At 39.8% G+C, this 26489-nt stretch overlaps 1 protein-coding gene across 2 annotated transcripts; it reads right to left on the bottom strand.

Annotated features, from left to right (window-relative positions):
• Positions 1 to 26082, bottom strand: LOC109843164 (plant cysteine oxidase 2-like). 2 transcript variants are annotated; one of them, XM_020412105.1, is made up of 6 exons: positions 26022 to 26082; positions 25692 to 25851; positions 18115 to 18233; positions 13642 to 13801; positions 1407 to 1595; positions 363 to 494 (listed from the first exon to the last, which is right to left on the bottom strand). In XM_020412105.1, exons 2-6 carry the CDS (start codon positions 25801 to 25803, stop codon positions 373 to 375), a joined length of 702 nt encoding a protein of 233 aa, XP_020267694.1. In that variant the 5' UTR covers positions 25804 to 25851; positions 26022 to 26082; the 3' UTR covers positions 363 to 372. The 2 variants fall into 2 exon arrangements, with proteins under 2 accessions (XP_020267688.1, XP_020267694.1); XM_020412099.1 differs by lacking the exon at positions 26022 to 26082 and having other exon boundaries at positions 1 to 494; positions 25692 to 26011.

Genomic DNA, 26489 nt, shown 5'->3' with positions numbered 1-26489 from the left:
TGCCGCAGAAATCTCAGGTTTAATAAAGGACCACATGTAATTTACATAAACACAAATCAGACATCTCAGAAAATAGACAAAAATGAGAAGCCCGTGTAGAATAAAGCCAGCAACAAATACAACAAGAGAAGAAATAAGAGCAACCCAGCGCCCTAATTTAAACCATTAAATAGAGAACTTGCACCAAACAGTCGCTGAAAACATATTGCACTTAAAAAGAAACTAGGACTACGCTCATCTAACACAGCTGAGACTAAACTTCAAAAACAACCAGAAAACACTTCAGCCTCGATCGTCTCCTATCCTGCTGCTCCTTTGCTGTTTACTTACACAACTGCTGAGGATGTTGTTTGCTGAAGACCTTAGCATTTATCAGTTCTCTTTGATTGTTGGGCCTCTGTATTTCGCCCCCAGGACGAAGAAGTCCTCGGCTTTCTCTCTCTCCTCCAGCCAAGTGTACTTCACATTTTCTCCGGGCGCCACATTTGTATCAACTGACGTAGCACAAAAATTGGAGTTAATATATATAAAATCGAAAAAGGAATTTAACTTCCGCCTAATACTTCAGAAAACCCCGCCTTTTAGGGGATATTTTTGCTAGTGAAAACTGTGATTCACGCTTTAAGGGGAGGGGCGTATTTTGATAAATGCTGAAAGTTGAAGGGGGTTCTCTGAGAAACACCCGAACTTAGGAGGGCCTTGCCGAAATTTACGCTAAAATAAATGTGCATTCATTAGCAGAGAAAAGATATCTGGGTTAGATGAAAGATCCATAAAATTCTCTTGATGAAGTTTGAACAAAATCCATTATCAAGGTTTTACATTATATTCCATAAGTTCTCCTGTCTATCTCCAACATTTTCCTTCAGTAAAGAAAGTTGTTCTTGCTCTTACCTTCTGATGCTTGTTTTCCAGAAAAGCACGAAACACTGTATGATTTCAGAAACTTGAAACCTTGGCATAAAATTGAACATAGTTTTGCGAATTTCCTATGAAATAATCTGGAGTAAAATAAAAAGGATTGCTTTTAGATATTAGTCCCTCATATCTTCAATGATTCCATATTTGTCCATCAGATCTTTGAAATTCACGCCTCCCTCAAATCCTAAAGGGGTCTTGCAATTTGGTACCAAAATACACCTTACGGTATTATTTTTTGTGAGCTGAGATATCAAAATTTGCAGGACCACTTAGGATTTAAGGGACTTACCAGCAATTTCAAAGATTTTGAGGGATTAACATGGAATTAGCGAATATTTGAGGATCTAATATGTGGATACCCAACTAAAAAAAAAAATCCTTGAAGAGGATTATGAAATGGGAGAGGAAGAGTTTATTTCTTGCTAATTTTACATGCATTTAAGCTATATATAACCAATTAAAGCAACTAAAGACAGAAGCATTACCATAAGGCAAATCATCGTAATAAGTGCAGCGCCTTCCATCAGGATCAGAGTAAGGTGGACCGAGCACATCGAGAACCGCACAAGGCGTCATCGCGGTGAAACAATGCATGTTTCCTCCATCATTCGGATAAAGAACCGAAGACTCACAGGGTGCAGTGAGGAGTTTATCGGTCTTTACCTCGGCCAAACCTGCCCCAATGAGTCAACTGTGAGCTCCGCTAGTAGAAATAATAGGGAAATTTTCAGAGTAACAGGCTCAACTTTATAAATTAGAGAAAACCCCTTCGAACATTCAATAGCATATAAAAACCTCTTAACCATAGGAAATTGTCATAAACTGCATTACTTTAACACTAGTAAAAGGCCTAGACTACCCTTACCAATATCTGTGACCCTGACCCAGAAAAGTCTCTCAATAAAAGTAAGGTTTTACCCTATTGGTCCCTTAAAGTCTTTAGTATTTTGAAATTAGTTCCTCGGATCATTGAATTCGCAACTGTCACTCTTGCCTTGAGAGATTAATTTGAAACAACTTATAAGAATCGGGGGGACCTAATAGCAATTCCAATGATGTGAGAGAATATTAAAGATTTGAGGGACTCCTCTTTCAAAAACCTCATTGACTCCCTCAATCTCTTAGATATCCCGCTCAGTGGTAGGAAATTCACGTGGTCAAACCAAAGATCCGTCCCAGTTCTAGCCAGATTAGACAGATTCTTCATATCCACGGATTTCGAATCCCAGTTTCCCCTCCTCATCCAAGTAGCTTTCCTTCCTCCTGTTCCGACCATTGTCCTATTGTTCTTGGCACGAGTGGGCCTCAATTATCGTCCATCTTCAGATTTGAAAAATCTTGGCTTCTATTCCCATCATTCTCCCCCTTCATCATCTCTTGTTGGAACTCATTCTCTACCGAGAGTGTCCTGCTGTTTGCGGTGAAATTTGATTTCTTCATTGCTGAATCTATTACACGTTTATCGATTACAGATTCAAAGTAAAATTAGTCTTTTTATAAGACTTTCTTACACAATGAAAAAAAATAAAAAAAATACAACTCTCTTCAAGCAAACGCAACGGGTGTTTATCGCCCACTGCTTGCGTGGGATCTTAGCCTGTGACGGGGATGTTGATATCCGTAGACCACCGTCAATCAGATCTGATTGCTGAAAAATCGGGCAGAGCTTCGTTGATTCGCGAAGGAATCAAGAAACCGTAGCGCTTATCTCGGCAACTGCGAGATAATTGCTCTTCTTAAGATTATCGCAACGGGATAATCTTAAGGAACGGACCCGGGGAACTGCAGATCTGACGAGCTCCTCTTTTTTATGCCGACGAACTCGATCCGATCTCTCCTCCTCCTCTCTGAAATTCGTGCACCTTCAGTCTTCAATCCGGCAGGGCTTCGCCAATGCTCCAAAATTCCAGATCTCCAAAAAAATGAGGGCCTGAGGCTGTATTTATAGGCTCAAGGGAGTTCGGGTGGTTGAAACTGCACAACGGCCGATTTTTAGGCCTGGAGACACCCCTGGGCGTCTCAGCGAGGCCGAGACACCCCTGGGCATCTCAGCGAGGCCGAGACACCCTTGGGTGTCACCCAAGACGAGACACCATGGGGTGTCTCGCTTGTGCCGAGACACCTCGGGGTGTCTCAACTCAGACTGAGACCCTTTTTTCGTACACTTGTCCGTTTCCGCCGTAATTTCTTCGTCCGAACTCAGATTTGAGTGATTCAAAGTGCGTTGAAAAGCCGACGAGGAGTTCTATAAGCTCTGTTGATTAGGTCATTGTGGATTAAGCTGGAATAGGAGCGTCGTTTTGTCTTTTGTAAGCGACACGGGACTCCCGATCAGTTCGTGTCTTCGTTATTCTGAAAACTCCGTTGCTTCACGTAGTTCGTCGATTCACTTTAAGCGTTCGTCGACGTTAATCAAGCTTCCGTGACTTGGATAGTGATGTTCATCGTCTTCTTTTAGCTTCGAGCTATTCGTGGAGGCCTATAGGTAATTTTTGACGCTTACAGATACCCCCTCCAAAGTGTTTCAGTCGCGTTTCTTTTATAGAAAAGTTTGGAATACTTTAGATGTTAGATGTGATTGGTCTAGCCTTCAGTCGGTGTGAAAGACCTGTAGTTAGCTTTGATTCTTGACTCCTTTGATTTTCAGTCTATTCGATGTTTTGACAAATAGCTGAAGTTCTTCTAACGCTGCATTTATCGTCTGGCCGTCGTCGAAGTCTTGAATCTAAAACAAATGAGTTGAGTTTGACTTGTGTCATTGAGTTGACTTAGAACTGACTACCTCCGTCGCATCGTGCTGACTTAGGGTTTCAGATTGTCGTACGTTGACTTTTTATCATAACGCGTTGACCGACGTTGACCTAGGGTTTCGGATCGCAACGAGTTGATTGGCGTTGACCTAGGGTTACGCGTTGACCGGCGTTGACCTAGGGTTTCGGATCGCAACGCGTTGACTGGCGTTGACCTAGGGTTATGCGTTGACCGGCGTTGACCTAGGGTTTTAGATCGCAACGCGTTGACTGGCGTTAACCTAGGGTTATGCGTTGACCGGCGTTGACCTTATAGTTTAGATCGACGTACATTGACTTTTGTCACAACACGTTGACCGACGTTGACCTAGGGTTACGCGTTGATCGGCGTTTGACCTTTGTCACAACGCGTTGACCGGCGTTGACCTAGGGTTACAGATCGTCTGACGTTGACACGGTTTAAGCTCTTAAGGTATTGGAGCATGGTGGTCATAAGTATCGAGGCTGCAGAACCAACTGTTAAAGTTGATTCATCTGCATGTGTGGATCTTATCTTAATGTTGTTGGATAATCGAGTCACGAGTCCAACTAACGGAGCTGATGCGTCAATGACTCGTATTTATAGAATTTTTGCCAAATCCTCAGTCATCAACGGGTTTGATGAGCCTTTACCGACTACCGTTTGAGTCGGGCTAGCATGCGGATTGTTTAAGTCCGTTCCGCATGTGACGTTAAGCTAAAAGAGTTAACCCTTTTAGTGCTATGATATTGAATACGTAGACTTCGTCTTTCTCCTGTGAAAAGACTAAACAGCGACGTGTATCAGACGTTGACTTAGGATTTTTTGGCAAATCCTCAGCCCTCAACAGATTTGACGTGCTCTTACCGATTATCGTTTGAATCGGGCTTACATGCGGATTGTTTTTAGTCCGTTCCACATGTGACGTTGTGCTAAAGGAATGAACTCCCTTAGACTTGATGCTACGATATTGAATACGTATACTTTGTCTTTGTCACGGGAATAGACTACCCGGCAACGCGTGTTAGGCGTTGACTTATCCTTACTTAGGATTCAGGATAAAAGTCCCCAGAATCGGATTCTGATGTCTTCTTTAATCGGTAAAAGACTAAACCGGCAACGTGTATTAGGCATTGGCTTATCCCTGCTTAGGCTTCGGGATAAAATTCCATGTGCGTGTGAAGCACGAATTTTGGCATTATTAATAACAACCTGCCATAATATTGAATATGTGGACTTTTGTCCTTTTTACGGTTAAGGACTAACCAGCAATGCGTGTTAGGCGCTAACTTATCCCTTCTTAGGCTTCGGGATAAATTTCCCCAGACTAGAATTCTGGTATCTTCTTCAATCAGTGAAAGACTAAACCGGCAACACATGTCAGGTGTTGACTTATCCCTGCTCAGGATTCGGGATAAAATTCCCCGTACCTGTGAGGCACGGATTTTAGGAGTTGAAAAAAGTGGTGTCTTCTCTTGGGGCAAAGACGAACCCGAAATGGGAGAGGAAGAATTTTATATTCTATCTCCCAACACTGAAGAGGAAGAATTTTATATTCTATCTCCAGTTGGAAAGGAGACTCGAGGTGGGATCTCCACCCCAGAATCCAGAAAGATAAAACTAAGAGTGTGATCTCCACTCCGAGAATCGAAAAGATTCGGATAACCCTGACTGTCGGATGGTTTGATTACCGAACTAAAGATGAATTTCTCGTTTATCGAGAGTGAATTGTGGTTTTGGTCCTAACTGTAGGAAGGTTTGACCAAGCGGGAGTTTGAGATGACCCTAACTGTAGGAAGGTTTGATCACTCGATTTGAAAATAGACCTCTCGTTCATTGGAGAAATCGAGAGAGAATTTTCGTTTTAACCCTAACTGTAGGAAGGTTTGACCAAGTGGGATGTTTGAGACGATCCTAACTGTAGGAAGGTTTGATCGCTCGATTTGTGGATCTCTCGTTCATTGGAGGAATCGAGAGGAGATTTTGGTTGTGGTCCTAACTGTAAGAAGGTTTGACCAGGTAAACAGTGGGAGTAGGAGTACAAATCATAGTAGGAGTGTTGACTTGTACAAATCACTCAGTAGGGGTTCTTAGTATCAAGTGATAAGGACTTAACACGAAGGGGTTTGACAATTCGTTAAAGATTGACAGATCAAAATTTCAAGCATTATGTCCGGAATTTAATAATGGGAATGTTGACTGCACAAACACATAGAAGTTTGAGTGGATTCAATCGAAAGGAATTTTGGTGGTCTCACCGTCAATTAGTCTAATCGGTGGGGGATTTTGTGGTGAAAGACTGTGAGTCGTCAAACACCAATGAGAGTTTTGTAAGGGATGATTGATCCAACGAAATGATCGAATCTTGTCTCAGCAAAAGAGTGTTCGGAAATCACGGTGGGTTTAGTGTTTATCACTTTATTTGTAATGATCGGGTTATCCCTAAGAAAATTACATGTAAAAATTCTTCCGGGAACTTCCCGTTACATGAATCATCCACCCCCAGCTTCCTTCGTGAAACTGGGTCTAACTTCATAGTGAGTTACATGACCAGGTTATCCTTAAGAATATTACATGTAAAAATTCTCTAGGAACTTCCCGTTAAGTGTGGAAAACAATTTAGACTCATATACCTATTGGAGTATCAGGGAGCAGTTTAACCTCATATACCGATTGGAGGATTGAGAAGCAGTTTATACTCGTATACTCTTCGGAGTATTGCCGTTCTCGTTTGGCTTATCCTAACGTTATGATGCCAGCTTCAACCAAGGTCTGGATGTTATTCTTTAAAGTAAAGCAAGCCTTGGTGGGATGAAGGATCCTCCTGTGATACGCGCAGTACTTTGGATCCGCAGAATTGTCAGCTTCCTCCTGATTCGTGATGGGTGGCAGCTTGATCTTGTTATTTTCGAGAAGGGTCTCGAAGATGGCTGGAACGTCTTCGTCCTTGAATGAGTACTCTTTTTGGAGCCTCGGATCCGAAGTCTTCTGCTGTCTTCGGGGTTGCTGTTGCGACGTCTGATTAACGTCAATAACTGTTATAGGTGCCTTCCCTTCATCATGGGAAATGAGACTCGGATTCAGAGGGTTAGCCATCGGTTGGTTTCTTTCGACCTTCCTCCTTCTGAGGAAGCGTTCGGTCTGCTCTCCGCGCACCTTCAACTCTTTCCAAGTATTGAGCGGCTCTACTCCCATAACGTCCAAGATGTTAATGGACAAGTTGTTATGACAGGTCTGCAAGACGAATTCCTCCGTGACGGGATCCTTGCAGTTCATTGCCTGATTGCGGAAGCATTTGATGAAGGTATCCACCGACTCTCCGTCTTTTTGTTTCTCATCGAAGAGTGTCCTGATCGACACTTCAACGTCATCATCAAAAAAATGAGCGAGGAACATGCTCTCCAGGTCCTCCCATCTGTTGATGCTTCCGGACTTGAGACGGCGGTACCAATCAAAAGTAGGCCCCCGAAGGGTGCCAACGAATGACCGCACCATCAAGGGCTCGTTGCCGGAGATCGTGCCCAAGTGGGACTTGAAATAGATTAGATGCTGAGTGGGCGAGCCCTTCCCGTCGAACGGCGTGAAGTTGATCAGGTTGAACTTCACCGGATACGGGATCGAATCCCACTCTTTCGGGTAAGGACACGGAATGCCGGTCTTCTTTACCTCTTGAGCAGACATTATAGCATTAATGTTGCTCTCGAAATCCTTCATCTTTTCGTCCTCATCTATATCCTGTTTTGGACAATTTTCGAGAGGAATAATATGGCCACCCCCAGTGTTATCATCATTGGTGGGTCCACCCCAAGCGTCATTATTTTTAGTGGAACCACCCCCAGCGTTGTGTTCATCCACATCTGAATCGCTACCTGCTTGGTTAGCAGTGCTGTGACGAATGGACTCACCTAGCTGATTCGATAAAGCTCGGATTTGTTGGTCGTGCATTTGTCTCATCTCCTGCATAGCCAGTTCTACATCGATCTTGAATGCTTCTTTCTGCTTAGCTAAAGCATCCTTAACCATTTTGGATACTTCCTCGGTGTTGATCATAAACACCTCATGAGATTGTCCGGGACTGGATACGGTGGCTTCTGAAGCGACTGCCGAGCAAGCGTCTGACGCTTCATCGTCCGAGGATAGTCCTCTGGTCATCCTTAAATAATCTCTACATCTAGTAGTCCCTGCACGTAGCCGAGTTAAACGATGTGATATGAGGGGGTCCGAATCAGAAGGTCCGGTAGATTTCCTCTTATCAGTCACGTTGGCGATGACTATGGATTGTTCAGGCCCGACGGCTTCTAATTGAAGCCGAGACATTAGTTGGGCTATCCCCGAATTGACTCTCTTTCTTGGGGAGAAATCGAGGTTAGAAGTAATCAGAGACTTCCCCTTATCGACCATATTGATGGTGAATGCTGGGAGTTCGTCATCTCGATTGGCTGATTGCCTCTTGCTAAAACGCCTTGATTTGGGTTTCAATGCTTCTGCGGAGATACTCTCGAATATCGAGACCCTCCGTGGAGTGATCTTGGGGCAGCTACATACTGATAATATTGTCCTGATAATTTTGTTACACGGACAGTGAGAGTCCGCTTCCCGGGTACTTCTCTTTCGAAATTTATTCGTACCCCCAGCCCGATAGTACAACTCATCGACGTTGCAGTCAGAGCAACCTATCGGCTGTTTACATGAATTCTCAGGTATAATGCGTTCGTCTATCTGACGTGTTTTCCTCTGAGGAAACATTACCTTGTTGGCATCTGCAGGAGTCACACTACCCCAGTCTGGATGTTTACTCGGGGTTCCTTCAATGGTCCCAAGCATTCCTTAATAGGTGCTTTGCCTCGATCCTCGGGGTAGAGAGCCAATACGATCCTTCAATGGGATTCTAGATTTGGAGAGACCCACGCTGTCATAGGGCTTCACCGGAAGTGCGGGAGCAAGATCTAGATTTGACGAAGGCCGGAGAGAACGTCGCCTGCTTTTGTCTTAGGCGCTGAATTGGTTTTTGGCATCCAAACTTGTTTGGATCTCGGTGATCTCTTAACTGCCTCGTCCTTTTGCATTTCCTGTGCTTTTCGCACAAGGATCCGGGCATGCGCAAGCAAGGCGCGGCGCTTCTGGATTCTCTCCTCGAGAGTAGAGTGGGTTCGTTTGACACGAACTCATTCGTTAATCGGAGGTCGGGAGGAGGATCCCGATGCTGGTCGTGGCGATAGATTAGCCACTTGGCGCTTTCTGAACTCCAGATCTGCTTGGTAACGGAGTCCATCCACCTGATCCAAAGCCTTGGCGAATTGGCACGCGAGGCGTTAGCGTTTCCTTTGACGTGCTCTCTTTGATAGAGTTGGCGCACCTTCAGCAGTCGGCTCCTTTATCGCGAAGGAGTTCAGATCTGCAGATCTGGTCTCATCAGATGCCGGCGGATCGTTGCAAGGTGCAACTGTAGCATCGACTACGGGGAGATCGACTTCTCGGGTCTTCAGATCTGGAGACCGATGGATCTTATGGGAGGAGGAGATCTTCTTGCGCTTATGAGGAGGAGCAGATCTGGAGGAGGAGGAGGAGATGTACTCTTTAAATTTCTGCTGGTCGATAGGGATCTTGATCGTTGGCTACGACACGACAGCCTCGGCAGCGAGGCTATTGGCTCCCACTGTGGTCGCCAGCTTGTTTGCGGTAAAAATTAATTTCTTTATTGCTGAATCTATTACACGTTTATCGATTACAGATTCAAAGTAAAATTAGTCTTTTTATAAGACTTTCTTACACAATGAAAAAAAATAAAAAAAATACAACTCTCTTTAAACAAACACAACGGGTGTTTATCGCCCGCTTCTTGCGTGGATCTTGGCCTGTGACGGGGATGTTGATATCCGTGGACCACCGTCGATCGGATCTGATTGCTGAAAAATCGGGCAGAGCTTCGTTGATTCGTGAAGGAATCAAGAAACCGTAGCACTTATCTCGGCAATGGCGAGATAATTGCTCTTCTTAAGATTATCGCAACGGGATAATCTTAAGGAACGGACCCAGGGAACTGCAGATCTGACGAGCTCCTCTTCTTTATGCCGACGAACTCGATCCGATCTCTCCTCCTCCTCTCTGAAATTCGTGCACCTTCAGTCTTCAATCCGGCAGGGCTTCGCCAACGCTCCAGAATTCCAGATCTCCAAAAAAATGAGGGCCAGAGGTTGTATTTATAGGCTCAGGGGAGTTCGGGTGGTTGAAACTGCACAACGGCCGATTTTTAGGTCTGGAGACACCCTCGGGTGTCTCGGCTTGGGCCGAGACAGAGACACCTCGGGGTGTCTCAACTCTCAACTCAGACTGAGACCCTTTTTCGTACACTTGTCCGTTTCCGCCGTAATTTCTTCGTCCGAACTCGGATTTGAGTGATTCAAAGTGCGTTGGAAAGCCGACGAGGAGTTCTATAAGCTCTGTTGATTAGGTCATTGTGGATTAAGCTGGGATAGGAGCGTCGTTTCGTCTTTTGTAAGCGACGCGGGACTCCCGATCAGTTCGTGTCTTCATTATTCTAAAAACTTCGTTGCTTCACGTAGTTCGTCGATTCACTTCAAGCGTTCGTCGATGTCAATCAAGCTTCCGTGACTTGGATAGTGATGTTCATCGTCTTCTTTTAGCTTCGAGCTGTTCGTGGAGGCCTATAGGTAATTTTTGACGCCTACACCTGCCAGATTCCTTCCAACTGAAACTCAAACTGATTCGCAGAAGAATTAAATGGTGGAAGAGATCTGTCCTTGGCTCCCTTAACAAGTTGAAAGCCCATGCCATCTCCTCCATCAACTTCCTAAACCTTCTTGAGGAGCAGAGTGCTCTTTGATTCTGAACTTCATTACAGACCCCTCCTTAAGGAGAATTTGTTCTTGTTGGCTAGGGCAGATGAATCCAAATGGCGTCAGAGAGCTAGGATTCAATGGCTCAAAGAAGACGATAACAACACTACCTTCTTTCATAAACAAGCATCCTTTCAAAGAAGGAAAAACTTCATTCCCCACCACATAATAAATAATTCTCTCATTTCTTCTAATTCATAAATCAAACAGGCCTTTCAAGACTATTTCTCAAACCTTTTCTCATCTCCTAGAAACTCCAAATTGCTTGTTGATTGGCAAATGTTATATCCTGCTCCCAACCAGACCTCTCCTCTCTTGATTCCCTATTCACTCCGGAGGAAATTAAAAAGGTTGTATTTGACCTCCATCCAGATAAATCCTCGGGTCCTAATGGACTACCCCTCCTCTTCTTCCATTCTTTTTACGACACTATCCAACAGGAAGTTATCTCTTTCATTCAGTCCCTTCACTCAAACAGTCACTTCCTTCATAACATAAACTTCTCATTCATTTGTCTCATTCCAAAGAAGGATGGCGCAGTCACTTCCAAGGACTTTAGACACATCTCTCTAATCAATAAATGGGTCAAAATTTTCACCAAAGTCCTTGCAAATAGGCTCAAACCTTTCCTCTCCTCTCTCATTGACCCTTCCCAGTCTACATTCCAGAGTGGCAAGTCTGCCCTTGATTCCTTCCTCCTTGCCCATGAAATGATTAACCACAGCTCATCGGGTAAAAAAGAATTGTGTGCTCTTAAAGTGGACTTCTTCAAAGCTTTTGATTGTGTCAACTGAGACTTTCTTCTCTCTCTCCTTGCTGATAGAGGCTTCAGTGTTAAATGGTGTTCCTAGATCCATCATGTTCTGTCCTCATCCAAGACCTCAGTCCTTGTCAATGGATCTCCAACAAATTCCTTCGCATGCCACAGGGGTCTCAATCAAGGTGATCACCTCTCTCCTTTGCTATTCTTGCTTATCGTTGATGTCCTTAGTAAAATTATCTCATTCAGTGCTTCCTCAGGGGATCTCTCTGAGCTTAATCTTAAGGGTGAACTAAATTCTCTTAGAACCCTCCAATTTGCTGATGACACCCTCTTTTTTTTTTTTTTTTTGCAAAGCCGCTTCCTCAGATGTGTCAGTTCTTAAAGCCATTCTCCTTATCTTTGCAGATATTTTTTTGGCCTCTCTGTAAACTACTCTAAATCTAATCTCTTCTACCTTGGGAAAATTCCCCACAAAGGTGTGCAGTTAGCAAATATCCTCAATTTCTCTGTTAGATCCCTTCCTTTCTCTTACCTAGGGCTTCCCCTCAAAAGAGGCTCTCTCACTAGACGTGAATGTCAATCACTGCTTGATTCTTTCTATAAAAGGCTTGCTTTATGGAAAAACAAATCTCTCTCCATAAGTGGCAGACTCACCCTCATCAACTATGTCCTCTCATCCATTCCTCTTTACTATATGTCCTTTTTCAAGCTTCCTATTTGTCTCATTAAGGCCATAGACAAGATCAGAAGAAATGTTCTCTGGGGTATTGTCTGCAAAAGCAAAAGTTCAGGGGGCCTTGATATCCTTGATTTACATTCATTTAACCAGGCCCTCCTCTCTAAGTGGATCTCCTCTCTAAGTGGATCTGGAAGATATTCGATAAGGACTCTATGATCAGTAGAGTTATTTTCTCTCTGTACTCTTCATCTATCTCTAATCTAGTATCTAATCCCCCCAAGAGTCATGCATCAAAGTTCATTCATGATCTTCATGCTATCCACTCCCCTTTCTTCAGTATGTCTAGGTAGTCTTTGGGGGATGAATCCACTTGCAAGCTCTGATCTGATAAGTGGGCTGGGGACAACTCCCTGAGTAGCCTTTTCCCTAAGGCTCATTCTCTAGCTTTCTCTCCTGCCTGCTCTGCCATCTCTCAGGGCACATAGTATCATCTCCATTGGAATTGACATCTAATTATTAGAAGAGGCATCACTTCTGAGGACAAATCCAACATCGCTCAACTTCTTGCCCTCATTGAAAATGTCCAGCCTTACAGACATTGCCACGACCAGGTTCGGTGGCCTCATCATCCAGCTGACATCTACTCAGTTAAGTCTCTTTATTCTATCCTTAATAATGGAGGCACAATATCCTAATTTTACAACTTCATCTGGAAGTCTCCTACTCCATTAAAGGTCAAGATCTTTCTCTGGATCCTTAGCAAGAACAAACTTCAAATGAAAGAAAATTTGCTCCATAAGGGATGGTCAGGTAGCCCCCTCTGCCCTCTATATAATCTTGATCTGGAGACCCAAGATCACTTCTTCATCTCCTCCCCCCCTCGCCTCTGAAGTTTGGTCCATCGGTGATAAATTTGATTACCCATATGGATAATTTCCTTTTCCAACAACAGCCTCATAGCTATCTAGAAGGTTATTCTTCCATGTTTTTTTGGTGTATATGGCTCAATCGAAACAACCATGTATTTAATAACTCTTCGGTCTTAGCAAAGTATATTGCTTCTAATGTGACTCGCTTTTCCCTTCTATGGACAGGAGCCTCTGGAAGCAGGAGATCTGAGAAAATGCACCGTGCAGCGATTGATCTTGGTATGCATGAAATTGCTAAATCAACGGGTGAAGATGTTTTAGGCGATAACTTTGCTCCTGGGGTTTAGGCAGAGTCCTCTTGTTAGCTGGTGTAGACTGCAGTTTTCATTTTCTTCATGCACCACTTAGCTTATTGTTCTTGGCTTCTTAGAGATCACTTTAACTTGGTTCTGTTTTTGTAAAGTTTGTAAATTTCTCTTTCTGTTTTTGTTTAATATATACATGAACAGAGCTTCTCGCTCTGTTTTTTCCCTAAAAAATTCAGAATATTAAAGATTTAAGGGACTAATATTAGAAAAAAAACCTAAAATTGAAAGGTACATAAGGGAAAATTTTTCCTAATTATTTTGGTGAAACAAGTTCAAAGGTGTTTCCCTTTTTTTTATTGTGCTCAATATTCAGGTGGTTTTGTGAATATTCACCCAATGTAATATTTAGACTGTAATTATAGCTAGTATGATTCATACAAGATGAATATTTGAACAATTATAGATGGAGGCTTACGATGAGAGGTGTTGACAGATTCTTGAGAACTCGGATGAGAATCAGCCCAGTCGCAAGACTTTACGTGCATGTTACCAAATAGAAGCTTGCTGAACACAGTCATACCAGGATGATTATGAAGCGGTATGACTCCTTTTGGAGGCAAACAAAATATGCAAATCTGCAAGAATGGTTGCAGGATTAAATTAGAAGCATTAAACATTGGGAGTTTTTTATATTAGTCTGTTAATCTTTCATATTTTGAATTAGTCCCTCAAATCACCAAAATTATTATTAGCTCCCCAATTCTCATAAGTTGTTTCAAATTAATCCCTCCATCCAAGAGTAGACGGTAGAAAGTGTGGGGTTTACTTTGAAAATAACAATTTCGATGATCTGAGAGACTAATTTAGAAAGCTAATAGCAATTTCGATGATCTGAGAAACTAATTTCCAAACCTAAGAATTTGGGGATGTAAACATCAATTTCAATGATTTGAGGGATTTAGTCAAAATATCAAAGATCTAAGGGACTAATATTGAAAACCGCTATTTGATATCTGTCCCTCAAATCTAGGGTTGTCCAATTGGGCCCAGGGCCCGTGCACGACGCCCACCTGACCGGGCCAGGCCTAACCGTGTTTTGGGGCCCGGGCCGCTTCGTTGATGCCCGCACCTGTACCGGTCCCGGCCAGAGGAGATGGCGAGGTCAGAAGTCAGGCCGGGCCGGCCAAAACAGTCACTAAAGTGATTGTTTGTGTTGTCGGACCGGGCCGATCTGGGCCGGTCCTAACGGTCAAAAACGGCTCTTTTTTATTTTTTTTACCGAAATACCCCCAAAAACGGTCAAAAACAGCCAAAATTTGAGGGTGTTTTGGTCATTTACCTAGGAGGTTGCCTCTATAAATAGAGGGGGTTTTCATTTGTTTTTCTCATCCAAAACTCATCTACTTTTCTTTAATACTCTCTAATAATCATTTTTGCTCTCTAATTCTCTAATCAAATGACTTTCTCCTCTGATTATGAATGGCAAAACTCAATTCCCGATCTTGAAATGAGTGCTAATACTCCAACTACAAGAGCTACAGCTACTCCTTCTACTCCTATCGATGTTTGATCACAACTCCGGTGGTGACGATTCTGCACCAAGAGCTTCTAAAAAGCCAAGTTCCGATGTGTGCAACTTTTTCGAGAAGATAGAAATCACTAGGGATGAACATGGTAGGCTTCTCACCCAAAAGGCTAAGTGTGTGTTGTGCGGCTATATTTTCCAAGCTCATCATAAGAGCGGCACTAACCACCTTAAACACCATTTAGATAAACACAACAAATGTAAGACGCATCAAGATGATATCTGACAATCTTTACTCTCACAATCATCATCTTCTGGTAGTCTCGGTAGTTGGAATTATGACGCAATCGAAGCCAGGAAATATGTTATCAGGTTTATTATTCTTAAAAATCTTCCTTTTAAATTAGTAAAAGATGATGAATTTGAATATATGTTTACAAATGGTTTTTATCCCGGATTTAAAAAAAAATCTCGTCAAACTTTTTAACGTGATATTTTAAAATATTATCAGGAGGAACAAGCAAAAATAATTTCTTATTTTCAAAGTTTAAATTGTAAATTTTCTTTAACTTCTGATATTTGGATATCTAGAGTACAAACTGGTTATTTATGTATCACAACACACATGATTAATGATAATTGGTAATGTTTAAAAGAGTTATTTTTTTATTGCATTTGAAGAGTTACATGCTGGTATTAATATAGCAAATTTAATAATTAAAGAACTTATAAAATTAGAAATTTTAGAAAGAATATTTTCTCTTTAACTAGATAATGCAAGTCACAATAATGTAGCTGTTGATTATATCAAAACATCCCTGCTATTGCCATATCATGGTGATATTTTTCATATTAGATGTGTGTGCCATATTTTAAATTTAATTGTTCAAAGTGAATTTAGTGAAATTAAATCCATGATAGAAAATGTTAGGATAGCATCTTATGCTCATAATGCTTCTAACAAAGAATTAAAAGATGGAAATAATTCTGTAAAAGAAAAAAATTTAAAATCCAGACTAATTCCAAAAAGATATTGACCATAGATGGAATTATACCTATGCAATTTTAAAGTAGCAATATAATATAAAGAAATTATAAATTATTTTATTGTTTTCTATACTTCTAGTTCTAGCTCTGGTAGTATGTATGAAAAAACTGAGAATGAATGGACAGTTATATATAGTGCAAAAGAGATGTTACAAGTTTTTTATGATGATACTATATTATTATCTGGTTGTTATTATCCAACCATTAGTATAGCTGCTTTACAAATTTTAAATATTAAAAAATATTTAATAAATATCGTATGTTATAATTATTTTGGAAATATGATTTTTCAAATGGAAAGTAAATTTAATAAGTATTTTAGACCTATTCCTATTATTTTTGGTTTGAGGGTTCTTATTGATCCATGTTTGAAGGATATTTGCATTCGAAGTTTGTTACATTCATTACTTGATAACATGGTAATAGACACTGATGATGGTCAAACTGTTTCTGCTCTTACTCATCATAATAATATTAGAAATTATTTTTAAAGATTATATGATGAATATGCAGCTAAATATGGTGTAAGTACACATCAGTTTATAGTTTTTGCTTCTACAAGTTCAAGTCGAGGCAAAAGTGTGAGTTTTGATAGGGAATCAATGGTAGTTGAGCTAACTGATAGATTTGGACTTGGATCATCAGTGGAGGTTTCTGAAATTGATCAATATTTAACTGCATATTTAGTTAAATGTCAAAATAATAGTTTAGATATTTTATAATGGTGAAAAGTATATGGAACAATTTCATATCCTACATTTTCCATCATGGCTCGTGACTTACAAACAATGCAGGTTTCCACGATAGTTTCGGAATCCGACTTTAGCACAACAGTGCGTTTGATCGACGGTTATAGGACATCGTTAGATCCGTATATCGTACATGCGGTAATGTGCCTAGAAGATTGGTGGAGGTACAAGAAGAGAACGCAATGCATCGATCAGATGACTGATATTGAAGATAAATTTAAAGAGTTAAGACTAGCAGATAGATATAAAGATTAGACATTATTCATCAATTTGTAATTTTTATTTCTTAACTAAAAATTTATGATAAATTATTTTGCAAACAGTTACAATTGATAGTGATATAGATGAGTAGGTGTCAATCTAGTTGGGATGTATTCATCTATTATGATGCGATAAATTCCAAAATAAATTTATAATTGTAGACTGTTAACTAATTATTAATAAAAAAGGAAGTGTTTGGCAACTGTGTTGTTTTTGCCGTTAATAAAATGCGTTTGGTAACCGGGGCGTTTTTAACTTGACTCTTTACAAAATCCAAAAAAGTAAACACTCAAAACACCAAAAATGTGTTTTGAAATTCCGTTTTTTCATCTAAACCGCCGCCCGTCGTCTGCGCGTCACCCGTCGCAGCTCCCGCCCGTCGCGGCCGTCGTCTCCGTCAGCCGGCTGCCCGCGCCGCCAATCATCGCCGCTCGCCCGCTCCTCCGTACGTCGCCGGTCGCATCGCTATTGCGCCCCAGCCCGCCTACCACTTGTCATCACGGCCGCCGCGGGCGTGGCCCTGCCACTCACGCCCGTCCGCTATCGCCGGCCACCCGCCGCCCGCCCGTCTCGGTCGCGGCGCGAGGATGTCGTCCCCCATAGCCGTCGGTTAGCGCCGGCACCGCCCGCCGCCCGTTTATTATAAATAATAACTATAATTTGTATTTTCAAAACATGTTTGAAAAAAACACCATGACATGGTGTTTTTCTAAAAAAACACAACAAAAACAAACATCTTGATTACCAAACACACCCTTTTATCATTTTAATTTATAATTTTTTGTATTTGTAAATTATGTAATTACAAGTGATTAATAATATGATTGTTTTTATCAAAAGTTTGTTTCATTTTAATTTATAATTTTTTGTATTTGTAAATTATGTAATTACAAGTGATTAATAATATGATTGTTTTTATCAAAAGTTTGTTTAATTTTTGGCTATGTATTCTTGAAAATTTAAAGAAATAAAAAAACTAAAAAAAATCAGGCCGACCTGGTGCTCGGCCCGCTCAGGCCCAGGCCTGAGTCCAGGCCCCTGTTTTGCCCGGCCTGGACCCAGTTTTCCAGGCCGGACCGGCCCGTTTGGACAACCCTACTCAAATCAATCAAGATTGCTATTAGATCCCTGATTCTCATAAGTTATTTCAAAATATTCCCTCTAATTAAGAATAGAAGTAGCAGTTGGAGGGATTAATTTCAAACAACTTATGAGCATTGAGGGGCCTAATAGCAATTTCAGTGACACGAGGAACTAATTTCAAAATATTAAGGATGTAAGTTACTTATCTCGAAAAAACTCTTAAACATTTGAAGTCAATTGAAAATTAATAAAAAGAAGTGGAAGTCTCGATAGAATATCATACTGAGAACTTTTCACACTCATAGATGCGCAAATAAGTTATTGGAGGATTTCCTTCCAGCTCGATTTTCCAAAAATATGGAAGGGTAGGATTTAGGCCAACATCCGATGCATTCATGTTATCTGCATAAAAAGAACCATCCTTTTGGAAAAGTAGAACAAGAGTGTAACAAAAATATTCTGCTATGAAAAAAAGATAAGGTTATCGCCCCTGAAAAAACAAGCACGATTTATTACTTACCTTTATAACTCCATGTGTGCATATTTGATCCATTTTTTATCAAAATCAGTAAGCAGATTAATCAGGAAGCTCCGTTTGTGTTCCAAAGTAAAGGATTAGTACTCTAGAGTTTAAACTTATGTATGCCAGTAAGGTATTTTCATTAAAAAAATATTAAAAATAATTGTCTGGTTTCAGGACATACAAGAAATAAGATATTATGACAGTTCAAAGAATAAAAAAGTTAAGTAGATATAGAATTTAATGGTAGCACATCAAGCATAGGGTGTAGCAAGCATAGTGTTAAATATATAATTAGTTGCTTGGTAATGACACTTGGAAGTTGGAAACCTATGGTTGACAACTCAGACATGACTCAAGTAATAATACTTCTAAGAATTATTATATTTTATCAAAAAAAAAACAATAAAAAGAGGCTATTACTCCATGGGAGGTCAAGGGTTCGCAATGTCCACAAATGATAAATGCATTTTCTTTGCGAAAATTTGTACTATCAAATGTGAGGATGTGTTCCTATTTCTGGGGCATGTGACATTTCCTCTATATTAATCTTTGATATCCGCCCAGATCAGAAAGAACACAAAGAATAGGTTGAGACAGTAGTTATTATGCCCCATGGTTGGTCCCATTTTCAAGTCCCCGTAATATTTCACGTGTTATGGCATACAAACTACAAAGAGTGAAATGTCAAGCTATCGATCTATCCATTGATATGGGACCGATAATGCACACGCACATCCTACTCTCTAGAAATTGCACACCAAACCTTTAGAAAACTCGCACGCGTGTTTCTTCTCGGGCCACGTCCAAAAATGAGAAATGCATTTCTTACCCAAATCTCTACTACCAAATTAGCTCATATCTCAATAAACTAATGGGGGAGAGGCACTTTTTTAAGTTGTCACATACCCGGTCCCATTTGTTTCAGGTCCCTATAACGTTCCACATATTTCATACCCGTAAAATGTAACAAGGCGCTACTGATCCACTAAGTATGGAGCCAATAATACACGCACAAATGTACGCGTATATATCCTGTCATGTGTCTTTGAAAATTTCTCCATTTACCTAACATCACTATGCCACCTACTCTCAATTACTATTCCAACAACCACTTTCCAATTTTTTATTATTATTTAAAAACTATAAAAGGGGGGGTGCGGGAGAGAGTTTAGAGACAAACAGACGGAGAGGAAGAAAAGAATTAGAGAGAGAGAGAGAGAAGAGAGAAAGATAGAAAGAGAAATCTCTTTTTTTTGTGTGATTTTCTGGTTAGATAGTGATCTCCTCTTTTATAATCTTCTCTTTTATGATTAGTGAAATTCTCTACTGTTTTCGCCCGTGGATGTAGGCCATACTGACTGAACCACGTTAAATCCTTGCGTGTTGTTCTCTTTGTGTTCACTGTGTTTATTCAGTGTTGTTATTCTCCACTATTGTATAGCCATCTTTCGTATATGTGAAACCCCCCTGCTGCAACAAACTAGTATCAGAGCCTACTTAGAGTACGTGTATTTGCTTATCGTATGTTCTGTGGCTGCTACTAAAAATGAATTCTCCACATCAGAAAATAAGTTAAATTATCATTTACTCTTTAAAGGCACTATATACTATTCACGAGTACTGTATTATTCAAAAGTACGATTACTATTCATACGTACAGTTACTATTCATATATATGGTTGCTGTTCAAAAGTACAGTTGATGTTCATATTACAGTTATTGTTCTAGTGGACTTCAAGATGTCTTCTGTAAAATACAAAGTGGAGAAATTCAATGGGAGAAACAGCTTCAGTTTGTGAAGAGTAAAAATAAGGGCTCTCTTAGTACAACAAGGACTGTTCAAAGTCTTGCCCGAAAAGGATAAGTTGCCTGAATATATGCTCGATGATAAGAAAGAAGAGCTAGAGATGAAGACGCATATATAGTGCCATACAACTCTGTTTTGCCAATGAGGTCCTGCGAGAGGTTACAAATGAAGATACCGTCGCCAACTTGTGGCTCAAGTTAGAGAGTTTGTACATGACAAAACCTCTAACGAACAAGCTATACTTGAAGCAACGCCTCTTCACCCTTCGCATGAAGGAAGGTATGCAAATTAAAAACCACTTAGATAAACTTAACACTATTCTTATGGATTTAAAGAATATTGATGTTAAAATCGACGATCAAGTCCTTATTTTGTTATGTTCATTACATCCTTCCTATGAGAATTTTGTTAATAGCATGTTATACGGTAGAGATACATTTTCTTTGGAGGATGTGAAATCAGCCTTACATTCAAAAGAGTTAAGGTAGAAAGTGTCTGTTGTAGGAGTAGAGAATCAAGCTGAAGGCTAGTTCGCTCGTGGTCGTCCTAAAAAGGGTGTTGGTAGTGGAGGAAAATCTAGAAATATGTCTAGATCAAAGTCCAGGCCAAGAAAAAATATTGAAGGTTATTACTGTCACAAGTATGGGCATATAAAACCTAATTGTCCAGCGCTCAAAGCAAAGGATAATTCACAGTCGAAGTCCGGGGAGGTGAAACCTTCAGTTGCCACTGTAACTAAAGAGTATTCTAGTTCACATGAAGTTCTTTCATTTAGTATGAATACTCATTCACAAGATGAGTGGTTTCGGGTTGTTCCTACTATATGTGTCCGCATATGGATTGGTTTGTCACATATCAGTCTATTAATATTGGGAATGTCTTGTTGGGAAATAACATGCCTTACAAGACTGTTGGTATCAGATCAATTAAGATTAGAACCCATGATGGTATTGTTAGAACATTGAGCAATGTCTGACATATATCAGAGTTAAAGAAAAACCTCATTTCTTTAGGCACCCTTGACTCAACTGGTTTTAAATTTTCGGCTGAAGGTGGAGTTTTGAGAGTTAGTAAAGGCTCTCTTATTGTGATGAAAGGAAAGAAGGTAAATACCCTCTATATCCTTGAAGGTAGTACAGTGACAGGTGCTACAGCAGTATCATCCTCAGAGGATTCAGATTCAGACACTACACGTTTGTGGCATATGCGGTTAGAGCATATGAGTGATATGAGTGAGAGAGGACTGGATGTATTGAGCAAACAATGTCTGCTTTGTGGTCAGAAAACTAGTAAGCTAGACTTTTGTGAGCATTGTGTTTCGGCAAACACCATAAAGTATCATTTAGTACCGGTGTCCACAGAACCAATGGTACTTTAGATTATATACATTCAGATGTTTGGGGCCCCTCTCAGGTTCCATTGAAAGGTGGAGCTCATTTTCTGCTAACATTGATTGATGATTGTTTCAGAAAAGTTTGGGTGTATTCTTTGAAGCATAAGAGTGATGTGTTTGCAACCTTCAAGCAATGAAAAGTTATGATTGAGAAGCAAATAGAAAAGAAAGTGAAGCGCCTCCGAACCAACAACGGGATGGAAATTTGTTCCTTAGAGTTCGACCAGTTCTGCTAGAATGAAGGTACTGTGCGTCATCGTATAGTTCGCCATACACTACAGCAAAATAGAGTTGCAGAAAGGATGAACAAAATACTTTTAGAGAGAGTTTTGCGCATGCTCTCTAATGTTGGGTTGTCAAAAGACTTTTGGGCCGAGGCAATCAATACAGCTTGCTATTTGATAAACAGAACTCCTTCTACAACAATTAATTTTAAGACTGCAGAAGAGATATGGTCTGGTGCCCCTACTAATTACTCTCATTTAAAAGTATTTGGTTGCTCTGCTTATTTTTATGTTAATGATGGTAAGCTTGAACTTAGAGCAAAAAAGCTATCTTTCTAGGATATACTACTGGGGTGAAGGAATATAGATTGTGGTGTTCTGATCTCAAGTCACCTAAATTTATTATTAGTAGGGATGTCACTTTTGATGAGAAATCTATGCTTCACCCGAGAAAGGAGTTTGTTATTGATATCATAGGTATTGAAAAGGAGTCCAGCAAGCAGGTAGAGCTAGAGAGCTTAGCTTTAAAGAGAGTGCTTGAGGGCGCTCATGTTGAACCAGTTGATACTGTGGAAGGTTTAACTTTAGATATTAATACACCGCAAGAGCAACAGTATAATATTACCACAGGGAGAACAAAAAGGCAGATCTGACCTCCTCAACGTTATGCAGACATGCTTATTTATGCTTTGAGTATAGCAGAGTCGATTAAAATTCCAGAGCCTTCTACCTATAAGGAGGCTATTAGTGACAATAAGGCTACAAATTGGATTGTTGCGATGACTGAAGAGATGGAGTCTCTTCACAAGAATCGGACATGGGAGTTAGTGAAGCCCCCAAGGAGACAGAAGATTGTTGGCTGTAAATGGGTGTTCAAGAAGAAAGAATGAGTTCCGGATACATATTCTGTATGGTACAAGGCACGCTTGGTAGCTAAAGGCTACAGTCAGACCGAAGGTGTGGACTTTAATGAAGTATTCTCTCCAGTTGTAAAACACACATCAATCCGCGTGTTGCTTGCCATGGTTGCTCATTTTAATTTGAAACTTGAGTAACTTGATGTGAAGACGGATTTTCTACATTGTGAGCTTGAGGAGCAGATCTTTATGCATCAGCTAGAGAGGTTCATTGTTGAAGGAAAAAAAGATCATGTGTGCAGGTTGAAGAAATCTCTTTATGGGTTGAAACAGTCTCTGAGACAATGCTATTTGAGATTTGATACTTTCATGTTTGAGCATGATTAATCTAGGAGTAAATATGATAGTTGTGTTTATCATAAAAAGCTCAATGATGATTCTTTTATATATTTGCTATTGTATGTTGATGACATGTTGATTGCAGCCAAAAATATATCAAAAATCAACGAGTTAAAATTTCAACTCAAACATGAGTTTGAGATGAAGGACTTGGGAGCCGCAAAGAAGATTTTGGGGATGGAGATCTACAAAAAATAGGCAAGAAGAAATTTTATTCCTATCTCAGGAGAAATACATCAAGAAGGTGTTGGAGAGATTTGGCATGCTTGATGCCAAGCCTGTGAAGACTCTGTTTACTGCTTATTTTCATCTTTTAGCGGATTTGTCACCTCTGACTAAAGAGGAAGAGCAGTACATGTCTTGTGTTCCTTATGCTAATATAGTTAGAAGCATTATGTATGCCATGGTCTGCACCCGTCTAGATATTTCACATGCAGTCAGTGTTGTGAGTCGGAATATGGATAAGCTTGGAAAGGTCTATTGGCAGGCTGTAAAATAGATACTTAGATATTTGAGAGGATCTGCTAATATTGGCTTGTATTTTGGCAGGAACACAAACTCAGATTGCATAATACTTGTCTATTCTGATTCAGATTATGCAGACGATTTGGATAAGAGACGATCCCTAACAGGTTATATATTCTCTCTTTCAAGTAGTGTCATTAGTTGGAAGGCGACTCTACAGTTGACAGTTGTTTTGTCTACCACAGAGGTAGAGTATATGGCAGTGACAAAAACAGTGAAAGAAGCCATTTAGTTGAGAGGTTTGGTTGAAGATCTCGGCTTACACCAATGTGTTACTATGGTATTTTGTGACAGCCAAAGTGTTATACATTTGACGAAACATCAGATGTATCATGAAAAACCAAACATATAGATATCATGTATCATTTTATCAGAGAAGTTAACATCATCAAGATTGAGAAAATTTATATTGCAGACAATCCAGCAGATATGATCACGAAGCCCGTACCTTCGCGCAAGTTCGAGCATTGTCTCGAATTGTTTGGAGTTCAACAAAGTGAAGGTTAAGCCCGTAAGGAGCTTCTGGCGAGACAACAAGAGTAAAGAGAAGATCTTTATTTTCAAAGTCAATGTGAAGATTTGTCATGTGTCATTAAAATTTTTTCCATTTACCTAACATCACTATGCCACCTACTCCCAACTATTGTTCCAACAACCACTTTTTCAAATTTTTATTATTATTTGGAAACTATAAAGGGGGTGTAGGAGAGAGTTCAGAGACAGACAGACGGAGAGAAAGAAAAGAATTAGAGAGAGATAGAAAGAGAAATCTCTTTCTTTGTGTGATTTTCTGGTTAGATAGTGACAGTGGCGGATCTACAAAGTTAGCAGCGGTGGTTCAAAATACATATTAATTTTTTTTGGAAATAGTATATAGACAGGGTCAAGGCCGAAGTTTGTAGCTGAGAGAACTAGCAAAGCTATAGATATGTTTGTTGCAAGAATTTTCAAAGTTATGTGTATTTAACTATAGATATGTTTGTTGCAAGAATTTTCAAAGTTATGTGTATTTAATGTTTTCTATTACTTTCTTAGTTAAATAAATTTTAAAAGACAAGAAAATAATAGGAAAAAAGTTAATAGAGAGAAAAAATTATGAAAGAAAATCATAAAATTAACTAATACAATGAATATTCATGTAAATTTAAAAAAGATTATGAGAAAAATAAAATTTTATCCAAGAATGAAAACCAAATCCAAAAATAAACAACCTTAGCTAAGCAATGAATTAAACAAAATAATCAAAATTCGGGATTCGAAAACCAAATGTCCAATTGAGTTAAAGAAAATAAGCAATGAAAACAAAAAATAAACAATAAAACCCAAATCTGGGATTCGAACCCAGAACCTTACATTTAAACAAACAACCTTAACTGCTACTGCTTATCCACTAGGTTGTAAGTTCTACTTGTTAGTATCTGAGATATATATAATATATAGGGTTTTCTGAAATTTGAGGTGGTTCATATGAACCACTTTGAACTAACATGGGTCCGCCCCTGGATAGTGATCTCCTCTTTTGTAATAATCTCTTTTGTGATTAGTGAAGTTCTCTGTTGTTCTCGCCCGTGGACGTAGGTCATACTGACTGAACCACGTTAAATCCTTATATGTTGTTTTCTTTGTGTTCACTATGTTTATTCAGTGTTGTTATTCTACATTCTAGTGTAGACATCTTTCGTGTATGTGAAACCCCCCGCTGCAACATATCCTACTTTGTATAAGCACACCAAACACTTTAGAAAAGCCAAACACTTACGAAATCCCAAACACTTACTAACCCGTAACTCACGGGCATACAACACTATTTTCCTTCACAACTTGGGAAAAATTCAATGGCGTGAAATATAACTAGTCAACAAACTCTTCAATCATAGCACTAACCCGTAAATCTGGCAAGGATGAATAATTATTATTTTCTAATGAAAAATCTATACAACGAACGACACACATTAATTAGTAACTAATTAATAAAGCAGTAACTAGTATAATCTCTAACATTTTAATTACTACTTTCCTAGAACTACTACCCTACAAGAAGAAGAATTTTACACACTCCAATTCAAATACCCATCGACATATCCAAACCAAAATCATTATAAAAAAAAATGAAAACTCAATCATTTCGTTACCAAGAACAGCTTTGAGACGATTCACGTCCTCAGGGGCCGGCACAGTTCCTGCCTCGAGGTCACCAAAAACCTCCTTGCAAGTTTCATAAAGCCTTTGGATTGAAGTGGGCATCTTTTGCTTCCTCTTGTTCTTCTTTGTTGATGCTAGTTCAGATCTTTTCTGTACCATTTTCAACATTTAAAAATGCCGAAACAGGGGGACAATATGAGATTTTCAACGGAAACAGAGAAGTGGGTTCTTAGTTATAACTAATGCAAGTACAAAACGAATGATTCGTTTGTTGAGAGTGATAGAATGTTGGGGGGATAAAATGGGATGAGAGAAGATACCAGTCTTTGATGTGAGAGAAACTAGGGGCTTGATGAGATGTGCGGGAGAGGAGAATGTCTAGATTCCTGTGTGCTGTTTAAAGAAACTGCTGTGGTTTTTAACTCGGAGGACTTTTGCATGTTAGTGCTATTAAACTTTTTGCTTATTGCATATCTTTTAGTTATGTTTCCCTTCATCAGGTGATCAGGGTAAAAAAAAAAAGGGCAAATAAAGGAGAAACGGTCCCTTAAGGTTTCAAAGTTATTTTGGATACACATAAATATTCATTTGTATATATTTAGTATGAGCATAGATATTAAACATTCATCTCTGATTAGATACGGGTACGGATACAATTATTATTTTTAATTGTTAGTCAGCTAAAATAGAAATTAATGCATATAACAGAAAGAAAAAAAAAATTGATAGATACAGATCCTGGATAGCTATGTTGTTCACATGATCAAAACAAGGAAGTCATCGGTATC

Source organism: Asparagus officinalis, chromosome 1 (genome assembly GCF_001876935.1).
Source record: "Asparagus officinalis chromosome 1, Aspof.V1, whole genome shotgun sequence".
Classification (NCBI taxonomy): Eukaryota; Viridiplantae; Streptophyta; class Magnoliopsida; order Asparagales; family Asparagaceae; genus Asparagus; species Asparagus officinalis.
Note: the sequence above shows the minus strand (reverse complement) of the source record. Positions and strands in the feature narration are given on the sequence as shown.

Coding starts and splice junctions, on each gene's coding strand:
- LOC109843164 (XM_020412099.1), bottom strand. CDS start 25,869: ATGTTGAAAATGGTACAGAAAAGATCTGAACTAGCATCAACAAAGAAG. Junction 1,596..13,641: donor ATCTGTCAACACCTCTCATC/GTAAGCCTCCAT, acceptor TCATTGGGGCAG/GTTTGGCCGAGGTAAAGACC. Junction 495..1,406: donor TTACGATGATTTGCCTTATG/GTAATGCTTCTG, acceptor GTGCTACGTCAG/TTGATACAAATGTGGCGCCC.